This window comes from Odocoileus virginianus, chromosome 5, assembly GCF_023699985.2.
Source record: "Odocoileus virginianus isolate 20LAN1187 ecotype Illinois chromosome 5, Ovbor_1.2, whole genome shotgun sequence".
Lineage (NCBI taxonomy): Eukaryota > Metazoa > Chordata > Mammalia > Artiodactyla > Cervidae > Odocoileus > Odocoileus virginianus.
Genome location: NC_069678.1, coordinates 92,555,129 through 92,576,073, shown reverse-complemented (window position 1 = coordinate 92,576,073; position 20,945 = coordinate 92,555,129). Strand labels below are relative to the sequence as shown.

General features: G+C 46.0%; 1 protein-coding gene across 1 annotated transcript in view; it reads left to right on the top strand.

Moving 5' to 3' along the window:
* Window positions 1-6,378: 6,378 nt before the first annotated feature.
* LOC110149846 (UDP-glucuronosyltransferase 1A1-like) overlaps window positions 6,379-20,945 on the top strand; it is a 120,328-nt gene continuing 105,761 nt past the window's right edge. The window contains exon 1 of the mRNA XM_070468431.1: window positions 6,379-7,325. Coding sequence (XP_070324532.1) covers window positions 6,474-7,325 — 852 coding nt within the window. The 5' untranslated portion in view covers window positions 6,379-6,473. The remainder of the gene's footprint in view (window positions 7,326-20,945) is intronic.

Below are 20,945 nucleotides of genomic sequence, written 5' to 3'. Positions count from 1 at the left end.
AGAGTACCTAGTGTGCAACAAAGAATTGGTGACAACTATAACCCCAAAACTGGGTGATGCTAGGTATTTCCCAGGACAATGATTTCCAACCATCACAATTTTTGAAACATGATCAGACGCCAATGTTCTCCTCTTGTTGGAAACCTCCTATGAATTATTTAACCCTCAGATGGATGGAGTACTCTTAGGGAGGGTTTAGAAATTAAATACAACGAAAGCCAACATAGATTGGCATTGTTACTAGCCCGTTTTGCAGATACTGAAACTGAGGCACAGAGAGGTTGAGTGAGTTGCCTGTGGTCACACTTCTAGTGGGTGGGGGAAAGCAGGATTCCAACTCAAACATTCTTTTTTTTTTTAATTAAGATATACTTTACATATCATAAAGTTCACCCTTTTAAAATATCCAGTCAATGGTCTTTGGTATACTGGAAGATGTAAGTAATCATCATCATTGTCTAATTCCAGATTACTTCCTCACTTCAAAAGGACATCCCATAGCCCTTGGCAATCCGTCCCCCTCTTCCCCAGGGCCTGGCAATCACTAATCTACTTTTTGTCTCTATGGATTTGCCTGTTATGGATATTTCACAAGAATGGAATCATTCAGTATAGGTGCTTTGTGACTGGCTTCTTTCAGCTACTTTTCAAGGTTTATTTGCTTTGTAGGAATGTATGGCTATTTCATTTCTTTTTATGGCTGAATAATATTCCATTGTATGGGCATACACACCTATTCATCTGTTCATTAGTTGATGGACATTTGGGTTGTTTTCACTTTTTTGGGCTCTTATGACTAATGCTGCTCTGAACATTCATGGACAATGAGCCCAGACATTGCACTTTTAGGGGCCAAGGGCCTAACCTTGCCCTTGACTGTCTCTTTGTGCAGACTGGAGACTCTTGGGAAGTGCCCTGCCTATGACCTTTGGGGAAGTTATATGCAGTGAAATTTTCCCAGGATGGGCTTGACGTCTATCTCATGGCTCTCTAATTTCTCAGTGGACATGACATTTGTTGCTTTTTCGGTACTACAGAATAACATGCAGTTGACACTTTTCTTGTTATCATACAAGATCCTTCATTGAACAGATATCTATTGAGAGTCTTCTATGTGCCTGGTTAAGAACTGGGGACGTGGCACCAACAAATGAACATGACTGCCTGATGGAAGTTGCTGTCCAGTGGGGAGCAGGTGTTGATCAGTTACAAGCGGTAAAAAGCACGTGACGAGCAGAGGGTACAGGGAGAACGGACACTGGGGTGTCTTGCCAGGTGAATGACCTTAGGAAGAGGTGGGGAGAGACTGTGCCAAGCAGTGCAGCCCAAGCCCAAGTGTCACGAGGCATTTCACACTGAAACCCAGGCACGTTCTTCCCCCTTGCCCCACGTCTCGCCTCCTTAGTCTAGCAAATGCAGGGAGTGGAAGTCCAGTTTTCCGTCTCTTCCAAGTAAGTCCTCTCTCATGGCTGCTGAGTGACCTGTGGCCCCCCCTTACTGCTGGCTCCTGGGGCCACCACCCACAATGATGCCGCACACTCCCCCCACCCCACCCCAGAAGTCACAGACAAGGTCCCTATGGTAGGATGTGTGCCCACCAGAGACATCAGGCTGAGCAAACCATATTTGCCAGGACTGGCCTATCCATGGGTGATTCAGACTTGACCCTTTGGGACCTGTGCCAAGACCTGGGCCCAGAGCACTCTGACTTCAGGGGTCCCCACCCTGCACCCTAGCAAGGGGATTAAATTGCCCCCGTATGCCACATCACATATTCTGTCACTGTCGCTTGATGAGCTAAAACACAGTGGACCAACTGACCTGAGGTTATATTTGTATAGCTTTTTATTAATTTGATTTTGCTCCTTTTAGATTCTGGATTTAGTAAATGTCTTTTTTCAGGCCTCAAACACTTTGCAGGACCTTTTAAATCTTGTAGATCCAATCCCTCTTTATCATGAGCTGCAGGTAATTCAAGGGTCAACCTTTCTAATCATCTTCCTTCTATCATGACATCACCCCCTCCACATACACAGAGACCTTTTCACCTTCCCTCTACTCAAAATGCCAGGTGTCCTCCATTTTATTCTAGGAGCATCTCAGCTTCTGTCCCAGGATCTGCCCCCTCCTCCCTGTGGATGCTGTGCTTACTTGCTCAGTTGTGTCTGATCTTTGCCACCCCATGGACTGTAGCCCGCCGTGGATACACGCCCTAAACTCAGTGGTTGGGTCTTCAGGAGGCCCTGAGAAAAGGCTGGCTTTCCACCCTGACACTGAGTGATGCCCTGGGACACAGGGGTTCTCACAGCACTACCCAGAGCAGGCCTGGCCCTCCAGGGTGGCTCACCCTTAGGATCTCCCCTCTCCCTTGCTGGGACTGGCAGACACTCTAGATGCTTCTTCCTGCTGTCCTGTTCTTACACATGCACATGCATACACACACATCATTCTTATTAATAGAAACAGTCTTCTACACACTCCCTTCTTAGTTTGCAAGGTTATCTCTCTGGTGACATTTTACAAAGTGATGTTGGTTTCTTTCTTTCATCTCCTGTCTCTTTGTACGACCCTTTGGGCCTGCTGGGAATAAGAACAGGCCCCATAGCTAAGCCTCCTGTCCAGCAACTCAGAGACCAGAGCAGAGTTCTGCTAGGAAGGGCCCAGGGGGGTCCTCCGCTGGATGGGGCCTGGGCTGAGGAGCCTGAGGTTTGCAAGGCATCTTGCTGCATCCACCTCCACACACTTCCTTCAGTCTTCCTCCCTCTAGAAGCACTGTTCTTGCAAAGAAACTTCGGTGGTCCTGCCTGCCCTGGAGGGTAGACTCTGACTCACTCTGCTTCCCTTGGGACCATCAGGGTCTCCGTGCCACCTTGATGGACACACACCAGGATGCTCTCCTTTCCTGACTCTGATCACTGTGAGTGGGAAACCCTGCTGGCACTTTTCTCCCTGGGATGTTGCAATGAATTTGCGATTTGGCTGGGTTCCTGGGACCAGGTTGTGCTTGCACCGCCCCTTCCATGCCATTTCTTGGGCTTCTTCTCTTTTCCTGAGTCCCAACATGCTTCCTGAGCCCACGAGGCTAGGTTAGGACAGGCCCTTGCGTGCCAGTTCAGCTGTGCGTGAGTAGTCCTGGGCGAGTCTGTTTGAGTTCTGCTAGGAACCACCTCTCACTTGGAAAGCCTACCTCCCACACCCGTCATCTTTGGACTCCCTCTACTCAGCAGTAAATCAGGCAGTGCTAACAGGAAAATCAAGAGCCAGGTCACACCCTGGACTGATGGGTGGCAGAGCTGGAAGTCAGTCCGGCTTTCTGACTCATACTCCAGTGCTCTCACCATGTGCTAGCTCCCATGGGGACCTGCGCACATGCGGTAGAACACCAAAAGAACACCGACTCTTTTGGGAGAGGAAGCTGGTCAGTGACAGTATAATCTGTAATTGTTTAAATCTATAAGCTGTCACTTGCAAAAAAAAAAAAATGTAAAACAGTGTCACTCTTCTCTTTTCTTGTTTGTTTGTTTTGGGAAATGCAGGTATTTTTCTTTAATATGCTATTTATCCTAGCCCAGAATGGACTTATTATCTTAAATCAGTTAATGAGGAGGCATTTTTTAAAGTGATTTTAATTTCTAAAACAAATCACTTTGTTGGTGTTGTTCAGTCACCAAGTCTTTTCCAACTCTTTCTGACCTCATGGACTGTGGCAAGACAGGCTCCTCTGTCCTCCACTGACTCCTGGAGTTTGCTCAGATTCATGTTTATTGAGTTGGTAATACTATCTAATAGATCACTTGGGTAGACATAACCCCCACAGGGCTTCCCAGGTGGCACAGTGTTAAAGAATCTGCCTGCCAATGCAGGAGATGGATATTCGATTCCTGGGTCAGGAGGACCCTCTGGAGAAGGAAATGGCACCCCACTCCTGTGTTCTTGCCTGGGAAATCCCATGGACAGAGCAGCCTGGTGGGCTACATACAGTCCATGAGGTCACAAAAGATTCAGATAGAGCTTAGCAACTAAATGACGACAATAACAACAACGTCCTTATAAAAAGGGTAAATCATCAGAGGCTAGAAGGGAGCCTGGAGCAGACCATTCCTGAAATCCTCCAGAAGAAATCCACCTGACACATGCCCTGATCTCAGGCATTCAGTCTCCAGAACCCTGGTAATACATTTCTGCCGTTTAGGCCACCTGCTGTGCAGTCTTTGCTTCCAGGGGCCCTCATTAGTGGGAAGTTCCCTAAGCCAATGGGAAATTGTTTTCTAAGCCAAGAAAGTGTTCTGTGGTGTCTGGGATCCAATGCTAGAGACACATCTTTGTTTCAAATGCTGGCTGGTTGAGTCACCATCAAATCCCTGTCACCTGCTGCTTTCCATTTGTTTTATATTTCTACATTTTCTCACTTTCTCTCCTTCCTCTTTTATTCCTCCTATCCTCTTTCCATTCAAAGTGCACGACTTGGAACTTTCACTCCTTGAGATTTTATCTTAAAATTAGTTAATTATTAGGCTGCCTTGGGTCTTAGTTACAGAATGCATGATCTTTGTTTCACACACTCTCTAGTTGTGGCACGCAGGCCCAGTTGCTCCATGGCATGCCATCTGGACAAACCTAGACAGCGTATTAAAAAGCAAAGGCATCACTTTGCCGACAAAGATCCATCTAGTCAAAGCTGTGGTTTTTCCGTAGTCATGTACAGATGTGAGAGTTGGGCCATAAAGAAGGCTGAGTGCCAAAGAATTGATGCTTTTGAACTGTGGTGTTGGAGAAGACTCTTGAGAGTCCCTTGGACTGCAAGGAGATCAAACCAGTCAATCTTAAAGGAATTCAGTCCTGAATATTCATTGGAAGGACTGATGCTGAAGCTGAAGCTCCAATATTTTGGCCCCCTGATGAAAGAGCCAACTTACTGGAAAAGACCCTGATGCAAGGAAAGATTGAAGGCAGGAGGAGAAGGGGGCAGCAGAGGATGAGATGGTTGGGAGGCATCACCGACTCAATGGGCATGAATTTGAGCAAGCTCCGGGAGATAGTAGAGGACAGAGGAGCCTGATGTGCCACAGTCTGTGAAGTCGCAAAGAGTAGGACAAAACTTAGTGACTGAGAAACAATAACAACAGAGTCATCTGGGATCCTTGTTCCCCAACCAGGGCTCAGGCCTGCATCCCTGCATTGCCAGGTGGACTCCCAACCCCTAGACCACTAGGGAAGTCCCCCTTTGAGACAATTTGAGGATTTGCTTTTGCCCAGCAGAAGCCTTCTCGGTTTATCCACACAGAACCTGGCTGCCTGATCAGAGCCAGAGGAAGTCCCTCTGAAGGACCTGCCCTGGTGCCCACATTCTCAGATTAGTGGATTGACTCGCTAATTCTAGATTAGCCTCTGTGGCAGACGCAGTAATTCAGGTGCAGAGAAGTGGGTTGCGCTGCTGGAGGGGGCAGTGTGGGGAGGGGGAGGCGGCAGACTTCAGAATTTCTGTTCTTAACCACAGTCAGAGTGGGCGTCGTGGTCTTTGAGCACATATCTGTTAGCATTATTTTTAAAAATAATTTTATTTATTTACTTTTGGCTATGCTGCTGTCGTCGTTGCTGCGGGCCTTTTTATCTCTAGTTGTGGCAAGCGGGGGCTCCTCTCTAGTGTTCTGCCGGCTTCTCATCGCGGCGGTCTCTCTTGTTGCGGAGTGTGGGCTCTAGGACATGAAGGCTTCAGTAGTTGTGGGACGTGGGACCTTCCTGGGCCAGGGATCAAACCCCGGTCTCCTGCACTGGCGGGTGGACGCTTGACTACGGAGCCGCCAGGGAAGCCCCCTGTTGGGATTCTTTTTGTCTTCTGGTATAACAGAGGGCCCCCAGGCACAGTGGTGAGACCAGGAGAAGTGGGGTGGGAGGTAGGTCAGACTCCTCTGTGCCAGGGCAGCTTTCTGCCTCCCCCCTTGAATCCAGTCATCACTATGGTAACCAGGATTTGGAGTGACCAGTTCTGCTGTGTCGTTTCCAACCCTTAACTTGGCATCTGTTCACCCTGCATTTGGGAGTGAGAAAAGTTGACAACTGGGGAAGCCCTAATAGATATTTGTCCATGGACATGGTCACGGATGCTGCAGAATCTGGGGTGGGGGCTGCTCAGGATGAAGGGCTGAAGCCAGACCCTGGGACCCTCCAAGTTGCCCCCCAGTGGGAGAGGGACAGACCCATTGTTGGGGATGCAGAGAAAAACAAAAATAAATCAAGAGGCTCAGGTGAACGGCGGTAAGGGGCCTGGTTATTGCAAGTTAGCCACGTGCTTGCAAGTGGTTAAATATTAATTTAGATTCCTTCATGTAACAGGGCAGTTCAGGGCAAGGAGAGGTAGGCTGGGTTTGTGAAGGGCAGGGATTCGTTGAGGGAAAAAAAAAAAAAAATTCTCCCAGAGCTTGGCAGTTTAGAGCCTGTAAATTGTTCTTGTTGCTACTTGCCCACTCTCCAGCATGGCGTGCCTTCTTCGGAGAGTTTCTGTGGCGGTTTTCTTCTTAGCATTTTGGGGTTTCGCCCTGGGGGACAGGCTGCTGGTGGTCCCTCAGGATGGAAGCCACTGGCTCAGCATGAGGGACATCGCAGAGCGTCTCGGCGAAAAAGGGCACGAGATCGTGGTGGTGGTGCCCGAAGTCAACCTGCTCCTCCAAGAGTCCAAGTACTACACAAGGAAAATCCACCCAGTGCCCTATGACCAGGAAGAGCTGGCAGCCCGTTACCGCTCCTTCGGGAAACATCACCTTTTCCCTCGCTGGCTGGTGACGGCCCCCATGGTGGAGTATAGCAACAACATGATTGTCATCAATATGTACTTTACCAACTGCCAGAGTCTCCTGAGGCACGCGGACACCCTTCGCTTCCTCCGGGAGACCAAGTTCGACGCCCTGTTCACAGACCCGGCCTTACCTTGCGGGGTGATCCTGGCCGAGTACCTGAGCCTGCCCTCCATATACCTCTTCAGGGGCTTCCCCTGCACCCTGGAGAACACGTTCACCAGGACTCCGAGCCCCCTGTCCTACGTCCCCAGGTACTACACTCAGTTCTCGGACCGGATGACCTTCCTCCAGAGGGTGGGCAACTTCCTGGTGAGCTACCTGGAGAACATTCTGCTCTACTTGCTGTATTCCAAGTATGAAGACCTGGCGGGGGAGCTCCTTGGGAGGCAGGTGCACCTGCCGGCCTTGTATCGGAAGGCCTCCATTTGGCTGTTAAGATACGACTTTGTGTTCGAGTATCCCAGACCAATCATGCCCAACACGGTCCTCATCGGAGGCTCCAGCTGCAAGAAACAGGGCGCCCTGTCTCAGGTGAGTAGCTGGCTTTCTTTCGGGTGGCAGCATGTCTTCCTGGGCAGACGTGGTTCTGATGTGTTCTGTCTTCCCTCGAGCATGTGGCTCCGGGGAGCGCTGCCTGAGGAGGAGAGGACAGGCTGAGGTTTTGGATGATGCTGTGGCCTGGAAGGAACACACAGGTGGTGCGCAGCAGCAGCGGGAGATATCTTGAGCCAGGTTATCTGGGGGCACTCACAGGATCCTCGAATGAGCCTGAGAAGTTTCCAGTGCAAACCCTCTGCTTGTCTGTTGAGGAAACAGGTGAAGCTGGACCAGGAGGACACAGAGCTAAGAGGCTTATTTGTTGCTGTTGTTTAGTTGATAAGTTGTGTCTGACTCTTTGCCACCCCGTGGTCTGTAACCTGCCAGGCTCCTCTGTCCATGCTGGCCCCAGGTCAGAATACCTTCTCCCTGTGGCTGAGTCCCTTTGCTGTCCACCTGAAACTACCACAACTTTGTTAAACGGCTATACTGCAATATAAAATAAAAAGTAAAAAGAAAAAAAAAGTACATTCTCCCATCTCTGTGCACTGCCTTTCCCCTGGACCCTAAACCAGGAGTCAACACAGGATAGCTAGTGGACAGAAACTGCCCAGAGCTAAGAGTGGTTTTACATTTTTTTTTGAAGGGATGTTATAAACCTCAACAAAGAGTGTGTGACAGCAATGTGTGGGGTGTGCTGAGCCTGTGCATTTACTATTTGACTCTTTACAGAAAAGGTGTGTTGACCTCTGACCTAAGGCAAGTATCCCTAGGTGCCCTCTTGACGTGTGCAGAAAGAGGGCCCAGAGTTACTTTGGAAAAGAAAAACTTGTGAGTTTTGTGAGATCGTTTGGTTTTGCTTAATATTTACAACTTTGAAAGACTTCTGATCACTTGTTCACACCGGAATTCTCTTTTAAAATGAATTTTTTTTTTGTCAGAAAGAAACCCTGAAATAAATCCCAAAGGCCTCACCACCTTTCTTGAACATCTGCTGATTACTTTAACGTGCTGGACAGTTGGCAGTAGCTATGGGAGCAGGGCCAGGGGCTGATGATCTTAACTAGACTGGTTTCAGGAAGCACAGAGCATGAGCTAGAAATTCGGGGTTCTGGGAAACTTTAATTAAGACATTAATAAGCAAAAATGTACTAAGAAACATTTGGCATAAAAAGGGAAGAAAATACCGTTTTTGTTACCTATCATTTTATTTTTGCAAAAAAAAAAAAGAGTTGTATTCAGTTATATTGAAAAGCCAGACTGTAGTGGGTGTACTTTCTGAGCCCCGTGAATCTTTACCTGGTGTTTGACTTACATTTATGTGTGAATTGCAATCCCATTTCATAATAGAGAACATTCTGTACTACAATACGTAATTATCAACTTACATTTCTAAATTGCTGGAGGTTCAGTTCAGTTCAGCTCAGTTCAGTTGCTCAGTCATCTCCGACTCTTTGTGACCCCATGGATTGCAGCACTCCAGGTCTCCCTGTCCATTCCCAACTCCTGGAGTTTACTCAACTCATGTCCATTGAGTGGGTGATGCCATCCCAACCATCTCATCCTCTGCTGCCCCCTTCTCCTCCTGCCTTCAATCTTTCCTAGCATCAGGGTCTTTCCCAATGAGTCAGTTCTCTAATCAGGTGGCCAGAGTATTGGAGTTTCCTCTTCAGCATCAGTGAAGTTGATTCATTCACCTTCCATGAATGAATCCATTCATTCACCTTCCATGAATGAATCATTCATTCATTCACCTTCCAATGAATATTCAGGACTGATTTCCTTTAGGATGGACTGGTTGGATCTCCTTGTTGTCCAAGAGACTTTCAAGAGTCTTCTCCAACACCACAGTTCAAAAGCATCAATTCTTCGGTGCTTAGCTTTCTTTATAGTCCAACTCTCACATCCATACATGACTACTGGAAAAACCATAGTTTTGACTAGATGGACCTTTGTTGGCAAAGTAATGTCTCTGATTTTTAATAAACTGTCTAGGTTGGTCATAACTTTTCTTCCAAGGAGCAAGTGTCTTTTCATTTCATGGCTGCAGTCACCATGTGCAATGATTTTGGAGCCCAAAAAAATAATGCCTGTCGCTGTTTTCCCATCTATTTGCCATGAAGTGATGGAACCAAATGCCATGATCTTAGTTTTCTGAATGTTGAGCTTTAAGCCAACTTTTCACTCTCCTCTTTCACTTTCATCAAGAGGCTCTTTAGTTCTTCTTTGCTTTCTGCCATAAGGGTGGTGTCATCTGCGTATCTGAGGTTATTGATATTTCTCCTGGCAATCTTGATTCCAGCTTGTGCTTCCTCCAGCCCAGCATTTCTCATGATGTACTCTGCACATAAGTTAAATGAGCAGGGTGACAATATACAGCCTTGATGTACTCCTTTTCCTATTTGGAACCAGTCTGTTGTTCCACGTCCAGTTCTAACTGTTGCTTCCTGATCTGCATACAGGTGTTTCAAGAGGCAGGTCAGATGATCTGGTATTCCCATCCCTTTCAGAATTTTCCACAGTTTGTTGTGGTCCACACAGTCAAAGGCTTTGGCATAGTCAATAAAGCAGAAATAGATGTTTTTCTGGAACTCTTGCCTTTTTGATGATCCAGTGGTTGTTGGCAATTTAATCTCTGGTTCTTCTGCGTTTTCGAAATCCAGCTTGAACATCTGGAAGTTCTTGGTTAGTGTGCTGTTGAAGCCTGGCTTGGAGAATTTTGAGCATTACTTTACTAGCGTGTGAGATGAGTGTAATTGTGCAGTAGTATAGTTTAAGCATTCTTTGGCATTGCCTTTCTTTGGGATTGGAATGAAAACTGACCTTTTCCAGTCCTGTGGCCACTGCTGAGTTTTCCAAATTTGCTGGCATATTTAGTGCAGCACTTTCACAGCATCATCTTTTAGGATTTGAAATAGCTCAACTGGAATTTCATCACCTCCACTAGTTTTGTTTGTAGTGATGCTTCCTAAGGCCCACTTGACTTCACATTCCAGGATGTCTGTCTCTAGGTGAGTGATCACACTATCGTGATTATCTGGGTTGAGAAGATATTTTTTGTATAGTTCTTCTGTGTATTCTTGCCACCTCTTCTTAATATCTTCAGCTTCTGTTAGATCCATAGCATTTCTGTCCTTTATTGTGCCCAGAAATCAAAATGGAGTTTTTTTTTGACAAATGATCAAACCATTTCAACACCATGGAAAAATGTGCACTTTGGAGTGATGTTTGGAAGTCTGTAGCGCTGGTGGCCACACAACCTTGTGAATGTACTAAATTGCACAGGACTGTTTTCTTTAAATGGTTGGTTTTGTTAGGTGACTTCAGCTAAATAAATTATTTAAAAAGAAGGTACGTATAGATCAGAAAGAATAAAGGCCTGGTTTATAGCTAAAAAGAAATTTAAAAACTCTAGGATTTTCCTGGTGGTCCTGTGGTTAAGAGTCTGCCTTGCAATGTAGGGGACATGGGTTTGATCCCCGGTCGGGGAAGGTTCCACATGCCATGGGGCAACTAAGCCCGTGTGCCTCAACTATGGAGCCCACTCTCCCTAGAGCTGTGCTCTGCAACAGGAGAGGCCACCGCGACGAGAAGCTCACGCATGGCAGCTAGCGAGTAGCCCCCACTCTGCAACTAAAGAAAGCCCGCTCACAGAATTGAAGACCTGGTACAGCCAGAAGTAATAAATAAACAAAAAATATTAAAAAAAAAATAAAACCCCAAACACTCCTTAGCAGGCTGGTAATGTGATTAGGCAATACAAAAACACAACACAAATGGCTAATAAAAGTTTGAAAACACACTTGACTTCAGAAATAATGCAAGAATTCAAGCGAATAAATAACTACGTTACACTTGCTTATCAAATCAGCAAGCATTTTTATAGGTAACTGTTGGCCTAGCTGAAAATAAATACTCCTGTATTGCTTTCAAAAATGGGTCAAGTCTTTTGCAAACCAGAGCTGGCTGATCATTCCTTGCATATAGCTACAATTCATGATCTAGGAAAGGACTCAGGGTAACTGGGGGCCCCCAGCCTTGCCACATGGGAGAGCAGGTGATTGATTCTCCTCCCTAGTTGCCCACATTGGTGCGACTCTGACCACAGCCCCTAGGGGCTCCTCTGCCCAAGGAGGGACTCAGCCACCTCTGAGGGCTTCCCCTTTGTTTCTGCCAAGATGCTTCGGAGAAGCCCAAGGTCATCTGGCAGATGGTTTCCAGGGGGCAGCCCCAGGTGTTCTGAACCCATGTGTCCTGTCCCTGCCCAGGGCCTCAGCTCCACCCTCGTGCGCCTCGACATCTGGCCCCAGAGCAATTCTGCTGCTGGAACATTTCCTCAGGTGCCTCCCCCTCTGCCCACGGAGGCTCTGATCCCAATCACCTTCTGGAACGCCATCTCTCTTGTTCCTTCATGCTTCTTAGCTGAGACCAGTCTATCACATGGCTAACGTCTTTTCCTTTTGGGAGGCTCAGGTCAAATGCCTCCATCTTAGAGAAGACTTTAGCCTTACATTTCGTTATTGGAAGGGCCATGAGAGGGACTTCCCTTGGTTGTCCAGTGGGTAAGACTCTGCACTCCCTGTGTGATGCAGCGGTTGTGGGTTCAATCCCTGGCCGCGGAACTAGAGCCCACATGCATGCTGAAACTAAGATCCCATGCAACCAAAATAAATAAAAGCCACTGACGTGTTTTCTTAGAACAAAGGAAGGTGGAGATCAGTCCTAGTGTCTTCCACTTGCAATTCAGAGAGCTGCTCAGAGCTTGGAAAAGTGAAAGTTGCTCAGTCATGTCTGACTCTTTGCTACCTTATGGACTATACAGTCCATGGAATTTTCCAGGCCAGAATACTGGAGTGGGTAGCCGTTCCTTTCTCCAGGAAAGGCCAGGAAAGGAGCTTGGAAAGGACAGGTTTCTATTCATATTCGGTTGTATAGACCATGGAGGCAAGTCCTGGCCAGACCTCAGGCTCTGGGCCCAGCACGTCTTCTCTGCCCACCTTGCCTGTCACGGGGGAAGGAGGGAAGGAGCTCTTGGCCCTGGCCCATCATTAGGGAGAGGAGGGTCCAGTCTGCCCTCCCATGCTGGCTCCAAGCATTCCTGCCTCATCCTTATGACCTCAGTAGGCAAGAGCTGTAAGACTGGGATTTGAACAGGCTGTGTGGTAGAGGCAAGTGGCTTGCCTCTGGGTGTTCATTTCTCCATCTGTGAAATGGGAACAGTCAGGTAGCCATGGAGTTGGGTGGGTGAGACTCAGTTCATGGGAGAATCTTGAAACCAGTCAGTGCAATTCAAATGCAAGAGAGTGACTTTAGGCTGGAATAACAGGAAGGGGGCCCCTGAGACAGGAGGTCATCCGACTCATCAACACTAAAACGGATGCCTCGAGGAGAGCTGAGGGAGCTGCCAGAGGCCGCAGGCTGCAGCCAGGGGCAGAGGCAGGATGAGAACCCACTTCTTGGCTTCTCCCACCCTGAGGCCCAGCCCTCTTTTTTTCTAATTAGGCAAGACTTGGAAAGGCTCAGCCTCATGGAGGAAAGAAAGGAAACAAGGGGCAAGTCAGTGGATCTGGCCAGCTTTCTCCTGGCCTTGTGGTCGTGAACTTTGGCTTCCCCAGTTGAAATGGGCCTGACCAGGCCTGCCTCACCCCCTCACAGGGTTATTTGATATTTGAGTGTCGGTCGAATGCGAAGTATGTTATAGCACTTTGTAGATCATTGAAGGAAACTATGGCCCTCATCCCTGCCTTCCCAGGACCTTAACTCAACGCAGGCTGAAATTTTCACTCCAACCAGAGTTTGAACTTGTGCCTCCCTGGCAGTGGAAGTGCCAAGTCTTCATCACTGGATTGCCAGGGAACTCTCTCTTGCCTCATTCTTTGGAGAGCATTTCCCCCCCAGAAAACCAGATTCCAATTTCTCAGGGCTAACTCTTCTGTTCCCAGATTTTCTCCTCTTGTGTTCTGGTGTCATTTAGATGCTGGTTCTCAAACAGGGGTGGTTTTGTCCCCCAGGGAGCACTGTCTGGAGACATTCTGTGGGGTCATAACTGGGGGATAACATAGGCTTCCCTAAGGCTCAGTGGGTAAGAATCCACGTGTGATGCAGGAAACACAGGAGATGAGGGTTCAATCCCTGGGTTGGGAAGATGCCCTGAAGAAGGAAATGGCAAGCCACTCCAGTATTCTTGCCTGGAGAATCCCATGGACAGAGGAGCCTGGCGGGCTACAGTCCATGGGGTGGCAAAGAGTTGGACATGACTGAGCGACCAAACCACTGCCATTGTCATCTGCTGGGAAGAGGCCAGGGCTGCTGTTAAAAATCCCACAAAGCACAAGAAGCATACCCATCCACCCTCTCCCAACAAAGAATCATCTGACCCAGAACAGTATAAGTGCTGAAGCTGAGAGACACTGATCTGAACAGATTCCAAGAGAGCATCAGTGACTTCTTCCCACAGGACCCCCAGCTAGGTGGTGAGGGGGTGACAAAGGTGCTCTGTTCACATTCTGAACTCATCTTGTCTCCCGAAAGGGGTCTCTACAAGTAGTCCTCACTCAGGCTTGCAGGTTGAGCTGAGGACTGACTTTTAGGCAAGTCAAGGGAACAAAACACCAAAATGCCAAGTCATTCTTAACAAGCAATTTTAAAAATCTAAGACTTGAGCCAATGTCAACAGTGCCTTCAGCAGGTTGGTTCTCTTTCAAAATTCCATGTTCATCTTTATGACTAGTTATCTCGGAGATTAACAGACATGCAGTAATGTTGACATCACTGTTTATGTTAATAAGTAATTTCTAAGGAGTGGCTAAGTACTAGAATGAGTCAGGGTTAAAAAAGAGAGCATTCAGTGTGAGTGTCTGAAATATAAGAAACTTGGTTGGCTAGTGATTTAGGTAATTCTAGGAGAAAGATAAAGTGGGTTTGAAAAAGAAATGTTACTGAGTTATAATTCATAAGCCATGCAGTATGAAAGTTGCTCAGTCATGTCCAACTCTTTGCGACTCCATAGATTATACAGTACATGGAATTCTCCAGGCCAGAATACTGGGGTGGGTAGCCTTTCCCTTCTCCAGGGGATCTTCCCAACCCAGGGACTGAATTCAGGTCTCCCATATTACAGGCAGATTCTTTACCAGCTGAGCCACAAGGGAAGCCCTAAGTCATACAAGTCCTCATTAAAATTTACAATTTGATGGATTTGGAGGACATTCATAGATTTGTGCAACCATCAGCCCAACTAATCTTAGAATATTTTCTATCACCCTCAGAATAAAGTCTTTTTTTTTTTTTTTGATGTGAACCATTTGTAATGTCTTTATAGAATTTGTTATGACATCGTATCTGTTTTACGTTTGGTGTTTTTGACTGCAGGACATATGGGATCTTAGCTCCTCGACCAGGAATTGAACCAGCTCCCCTCTGCATCGCAAGGTGAAGTCTTAACTAGTGGGCCTCTAAGAAGTCCTCAGCATACTCTTTAGCATCGATAGCCATTCCTCAATCTCCACTCTCCCCAGCCCCTGGCAACCCTCCTTTTCTGTCTCTATGGATTTGTTTATTCTGATCATTTAATCCAAATGGAATTTGTAATATGAATATGTGGTTGATTTTTTTTTCACACAGCCCATCTTCCAGGCCCATCCATGTTGCAGCATTACTTTTTATTGTGGAATAATATTTTGTGCTAGGGCTTCTCTGGTAGGTCAGATGGTAAATAATCTGTCTGCAATGCAAGAGACTTGGGTTCGATCCTGATATACTATACTCTGTGTGTGTACTTGTCAGACTTCTGCCTTATTTTACTTTTTGGCCCTTATGAATAATGCTGCTGTGAACATTTGATTGCCAGTTTTGTGTGGACATATGCTTTCACTTCTCTTGGGTAGATACCTAGGAGTAGAACTGCTGGGTTGTATGGTAACTCTATGTTTCCCCTCTGTTCGTTGTTCAGTCTAAATAGTGTTTGACTCTGCGATCCCATGGACTGTAGCCCCCAGGTTCCTCCGTCCATGGGATTCTCCAGATAAGAATACTGGAGTGGGTTGCCATGCCCTTCTCCAGGGGATCTTCCCCACCCAGGGATCAAACCCAGGTCTCTTGCACCGGCAGGTGGATTCTTTACCACTGAGGCACCAGGGAAGCGTATTTCATCTTTGCTGTGCTGAGTCACTCAGTCACATCCGACTCTTTGTAGCCCCATGGACTGCAGCCCTCCAGGCTCCTCTGTCCATGGGGATTCTCTAGGCAACAATACTGGAGTGGGTTGCCATGCCCTTCTCCAGGGGATCTTCCCGACCCAGGGGTCGAACCCAGGTCTCCTGCATTGCAGGAGGATTATTTTACTGTCTGAGCTACCAGGGAAGCCCAAGAATACTGGAGTGGGTAGCCTCTCCCTTGTGGTGAGATACACATATAGTAAAAATGACCATTTTAAAGGGTGCAGTTCAGTGGCACTTAGTACATCCTCAGTGTTGTACACCCTCACCACTATCTAGTTGTAGAACATTTTCATCACCCTAAAGGGAAACCCTTTCCTCACTAAGCAGTCACTCCCCACACCCCGCTCCCTACAGCCTTTGGCAACCATTAAGCCACTTTCTGTCTCTATGGATTTGCCTATTCTGAATATTTCATAGAAATGGAATTATGGAATAGGTGGTTTTTTTGTATCTGACTTCTAGCTTAATGTTCCAAGGTTCATCCACATGAAATCAGTACTTCTTTTTATGACTGAATCGGATTCCACTGTATGTGTGGACCACATTTTGTTTATCCATTCATCAGTTTCAGTTAATGGTTGCTTGGGTTTCCACTTTTTGCTATTGTGAACAGTGCTGCTACAAACATTTGTGTTCCAGTCTGAACACACTATTTCAATTCTTTCGTGTATACACCCAGGAGTGTTGGATTATACAGTAATTCTATGTTTAACTTACTGAGAAACTGCCAAACTGTTTCCCACAGTGGCTGCACCATTTTTTTTTTAATCTCTAGCAATGTATGACTGTTCTGGGGATCTACTTACTGTATAGCATGTTGTGTAGGGAGTTGATGACCCTGAATTACATACTTGAAAGTTTCTGGGAGTTCTTTGGCAGTCCAATGGTTAAAACTCTGCACTTCTACTGCAGGAGGCCTGGGTTCAATCCCTGGTCAGGGAACTAAGATCCTGAAAGCTGTGTAGCATCTCCAAAAAGAAAAGTTTCTAAGACAGTAGATATTAAATGTTCTCACCACCAAAAGAAATGGTAATTATGTGATGTGATGAAGGTGTCAGCTAACCTTACTGGGGTCATCATGTTGTAATACAGACATCATGTATTAAATCATCATGTTGTATACCTTAAACTTACACATAAGTAGCTGAGATTTATTTGTTGAGTGCTTTACTGTATGCCAAGAACAATTCGGTGCACTTTTCATGGATAGTCCTCGCTGCCTAGATCCTCCTGCTAGTAGTATTTTTCATTCACCACTTTCTGTAAGATCTCTCCTTGGTGGTTCACGTAGGTTTATTTCCCTCCTTATACCTGCACTGTGTGAGTAAGCCCCTGTTCACTTAGCCCTATTCCTATTGATGAGCATTTAAGTTGTCCCTTTTCCTTTTCAACTAAATATGTATTCAACTAACATATGTATTTTAGTAATTTAATTAATTAATTTATTTGACTGCGCTGGGTCTTTGTTGCTGTGTGGGCTTTTCTCTAGTTGCAGTGGACAGGCTTTTCGTCGCAGCAGCTTCTCTTGTTGCTGAGCACAGGCTCTAGAGCGCTCAGGCTGCAGTAGTTGCCACACACGGATTCCATAGTTGCGGCTCCGGGCTCTAGAGCAAGGCTCAGTAGTTGTGGTAGACGGGCTTAGTTGTCCTGCGGCACGTGGGATCTTCCTGGGCCAGGGACTGAATCCGTGTCTCCTGCATTGACAGACGGATTCTTTACCAATGAGCCACCAGGGAAGCCCTAAAATGTGTTTTAAAGTTCCCCATATCTGGGTCTTCCCCGTCGTCTTGCCTTCACTACCTCCCACAAATGTAATGTGCAAGTTACTCCAAGATTCAGCCCACTATCTCGGCTAGGAGGCCTCGCCTCCCAGGACGTACCCATGGACAGGGCAGGACCCATGTCGCAGGACAGACCACCTGCCCATTCTCACTGGGCACCACCTTCCCATGATACTGACCCTGTCTTGGGCATCTTTGTACACTTAGTCAGTGCTTGGCGTGGGGAAGGGAGTGAATACACTCTCGGGGTTGTTTGAACACTAGACTATGTACTGTTCCCACATTATCTCAAGTTTCCAGTCCTTTGCTTAAGTTGACTCCTCTGCCTGTAATTTGTCCTTCTCCAAGCAAGTCCTTTCATCTGTGTCTCCTTAACAGTTGATTCGTTCATGTTTTAGTAGGCCACTTCCTGGTGCATGTACATGATTTATATTTATTTTCCCCTAAAGGCAAAGATTAGATCTTGTGTTCCTCCACAGGCTTATTTGTGGTATGAAAGTGAACGCAAAAGTGTCTGTGACAAATAATGTACATTTAAAAATTTTTGAAAACTAGACAATAAAACACAGAGAGCAGTACATCAAGTATATATGCACATATTAGTAGAAAAATATAAAGTGAGTATCCTGTAAGTTTATCCTGTAAGTTTCACTGCAGTCAAGAAGTAGTGAAAGGAAGGCAGGGTAAAGAATCTGACTGCCATGCAGAAGACTCAGGTTCGAGCCCTGGGTAGGGAAGATCCCTTGGAGGAGGAAATGGCAACCTACTCTAGTATTCCTGCTGGAGAATCCCGTGGAAAGAGGAACCCGGTGGGCTATAGTCCATGAGGTTGCAAGTCATACAAGACTTAGCAAGTAAGCCACCACTACTAAGAAATAGTGCCCCGCCCGTGTACAGACACCTACCCTGGGTACCTGCTCCCCATCATAGCTGTTCTAGCCTTGTTCTGACCTCTGTGATGGTTATTTCTTTGTCTTTATTTATGGTTTTGTCATCCAACTGTGCATCACTAAGTAATATAGGTGAGTTTTACTTGCTTGAGTACTCTATATACATAGAAACATACTGGAATTTCTCTTGCTTCTTTTGCTCAACTTTATGTACAAGAGATTCACGTCCTGTGTTCTTTCAAGCTGTAGTCTGTCCATTTTAAGTACTGAAGAGTGGTCCATTGTATGAATATACCGCAATTCTATTCTGATCCATTCTGCCATTGGTGGTTGTATCCAGCTTTTGACTATTGTGGACAGTGGTACAATGGACTTTCTTGAGCTCCAAAATCACTTTGGACAGTAACACAGGTTGTGTCTCAGAGCAGCTAGCAGAGCCTCTCCTGAAGCCCAGGGGAGTTTGCTGGGATGAGTCACTTCCTAATGACTTTCTACAGTGGACACAATGAAGATGTTTTCCACTTGTTATAGATCTATTATCATATAGATTTCTCTGTGCTCTAATATGAGTTTCTTTCAAGAAAATATGAGTGAGCATTAAATAGGAATGTCCCCAGTTCAGTTCAGTTTAGTTCAGTCACTCAGTCTTGGCCAAGTCTTTGCGACCCCATGGACTGCAGCACTCCAGGCCTCGCTGTCCATCATCAGCTCCCTGAGTTTAATCAAACTCATGTCCATGGAGTTGGTGATGCCATACAACCATCTCATCCTTTGTCATCCCCTTCTCTTCCTGCCTTCAATCTTGCCCAGCATCAGAGGCTTTTCCAATGAGTCAGCTCTTCCCATCAGGTGGCCAAAGTATTGGAGTGTCAGCTTCAACGTCAGTCCTTCCAATGAATATTCAGGGCTGATTTCGTTTACAATGGATTGGTTGGATCTCCTTGCAGTTTATGGGACTCTCAAGAGTCTTCTCCAACACCACAGTTCAAAAGTATCAATTCTTTGGCGCTCAGCTTTCTTTACAGTCCAACTCTCACATCCATACATGACTACCGGAAAAACCATAGCTTTGACTAGACAGATCTTTGTTGGCAAAGTAGTCTCTGCTTTTTAATATGCTGTCTTAGGTTGGTCATAACTTTTCTTCTAAGGAGTAAGCATCTTTTAATCACTGTAGTCACCATCTGCAGTGATTTTGGAGCCCCCTGAAATAAGGTCTGTCACTGTTTCCACTGTTTCCACATATATCTGCCATGAAGTGATGGGACCAGAATGCCATGATCTTAGTTTTCTGGATGTTGAGCTTTAAGTCAACTTTTTCACTCTCCTCTTTCACTTTCATCAAGAGGCTCTTTAGTTCTTCACTTTCTGCCATAAGGGTGGTGTCATCACTTTCTGCCATAAGGGTGGTGTCATCTGCATATCTGCTGCTGCTGCTCTTGCTAAGTCACTGTAGTCGTGTCCGACTCTGTGTGACCCCACAGATGGCAGCCCACCAGGCTCCGCTGTCCCTGGGATTCTCCAGGCAAGAACACTGCAGTGGGTTGTCATTTCCTTCTCCAATGCATGCAAGTGAAAAGTGAAAGTGAAGTCGCTCAGTCATGTCTAACTTTTCGTGACCCCATGGACTGCAGCCTACCAGGCTCCTCCGACCATGGGGTTTTCCAGACAAGAGTACTGGAGTGGGTTGCCATTGCCTTCTCCTTTGCATATCTGAGGTTATTGATATTTCTCCCAGCAATCTTGATTCCAGCTTGTGCTTCCTCCAGCCCAGCGTTTCTCATGATGTACTTTGCATATAAGTTAAATAAACAGGGTGACAATATACAGCCTTGACGTACTCCTTTTCCTATTTGGGACCAGTCTGTTGTTTCATGTCCAGTTCTAACTGTTGCTTCCTGATCTGCATACAGATTTCTCAAGAGGCAGGTTGGGTGGTCCTCTATTCCCATCTCTTTCAGAATTTTCCACAGTTCGTTGTGGTCCACACAGTCAAAGGCTTTGGCATAGTCAATGAAGCAGAAATAGATGTCTTTCTGGAACTCTCTTACTTTTTCGATGATCCAGTGGATGTTGGCAATTTGATCTCTGGTTCCTCTGCCTTTTCTAAATCCAGCTTGAACATCTGGAAGTTCATGGTTCACGTATTGTTGAAGCCTGGCTTGGAGAATTTTGAGCAGCACTGTGCTAGCGTGTGAGATGAGTGCAATTGTGTGGTAGTTTGAGCATTCTTTGGCATTGCCTTTCTTTGGGATTGGAATGAAAACTGACCTTTTCCAGTCCTGTGGCCACCACTGAGTTTTCCAAATATGAATGTCCCCAGGAAAGGATAATCTGTCAGCTTTTAAGGTAATCATTTGGGGGCTTATAAGCATTTTGTTTTTAAAGTCTCTGACTTTTGTTCTCCTTTAGGGATTTTTTTCCCCCCTACTGTTTGCTCATAGATAGTTTTAAATTTAAACTTAAAATTAAAAATATTCACCAGCAAAAAGAAAAAAAATTCACCAGCATCTGAAAGAAATACTATTAGCTATGGGGTCTTTTTCTGTTAATGTTTTCCATGGTAAATTTTGATCTTCATCAGCTCAGGAAAGTTAAACACTTTTGCAATTGCATTATAGCTTTTCAATTTTTTAAAAAAAAAATTAATGCTACTGAGGTATTGTTTACATGCAGTAGTGTAGTTTAGCATAGAGTAGTGTGAGTGCTCAGTCTTTGCAACCC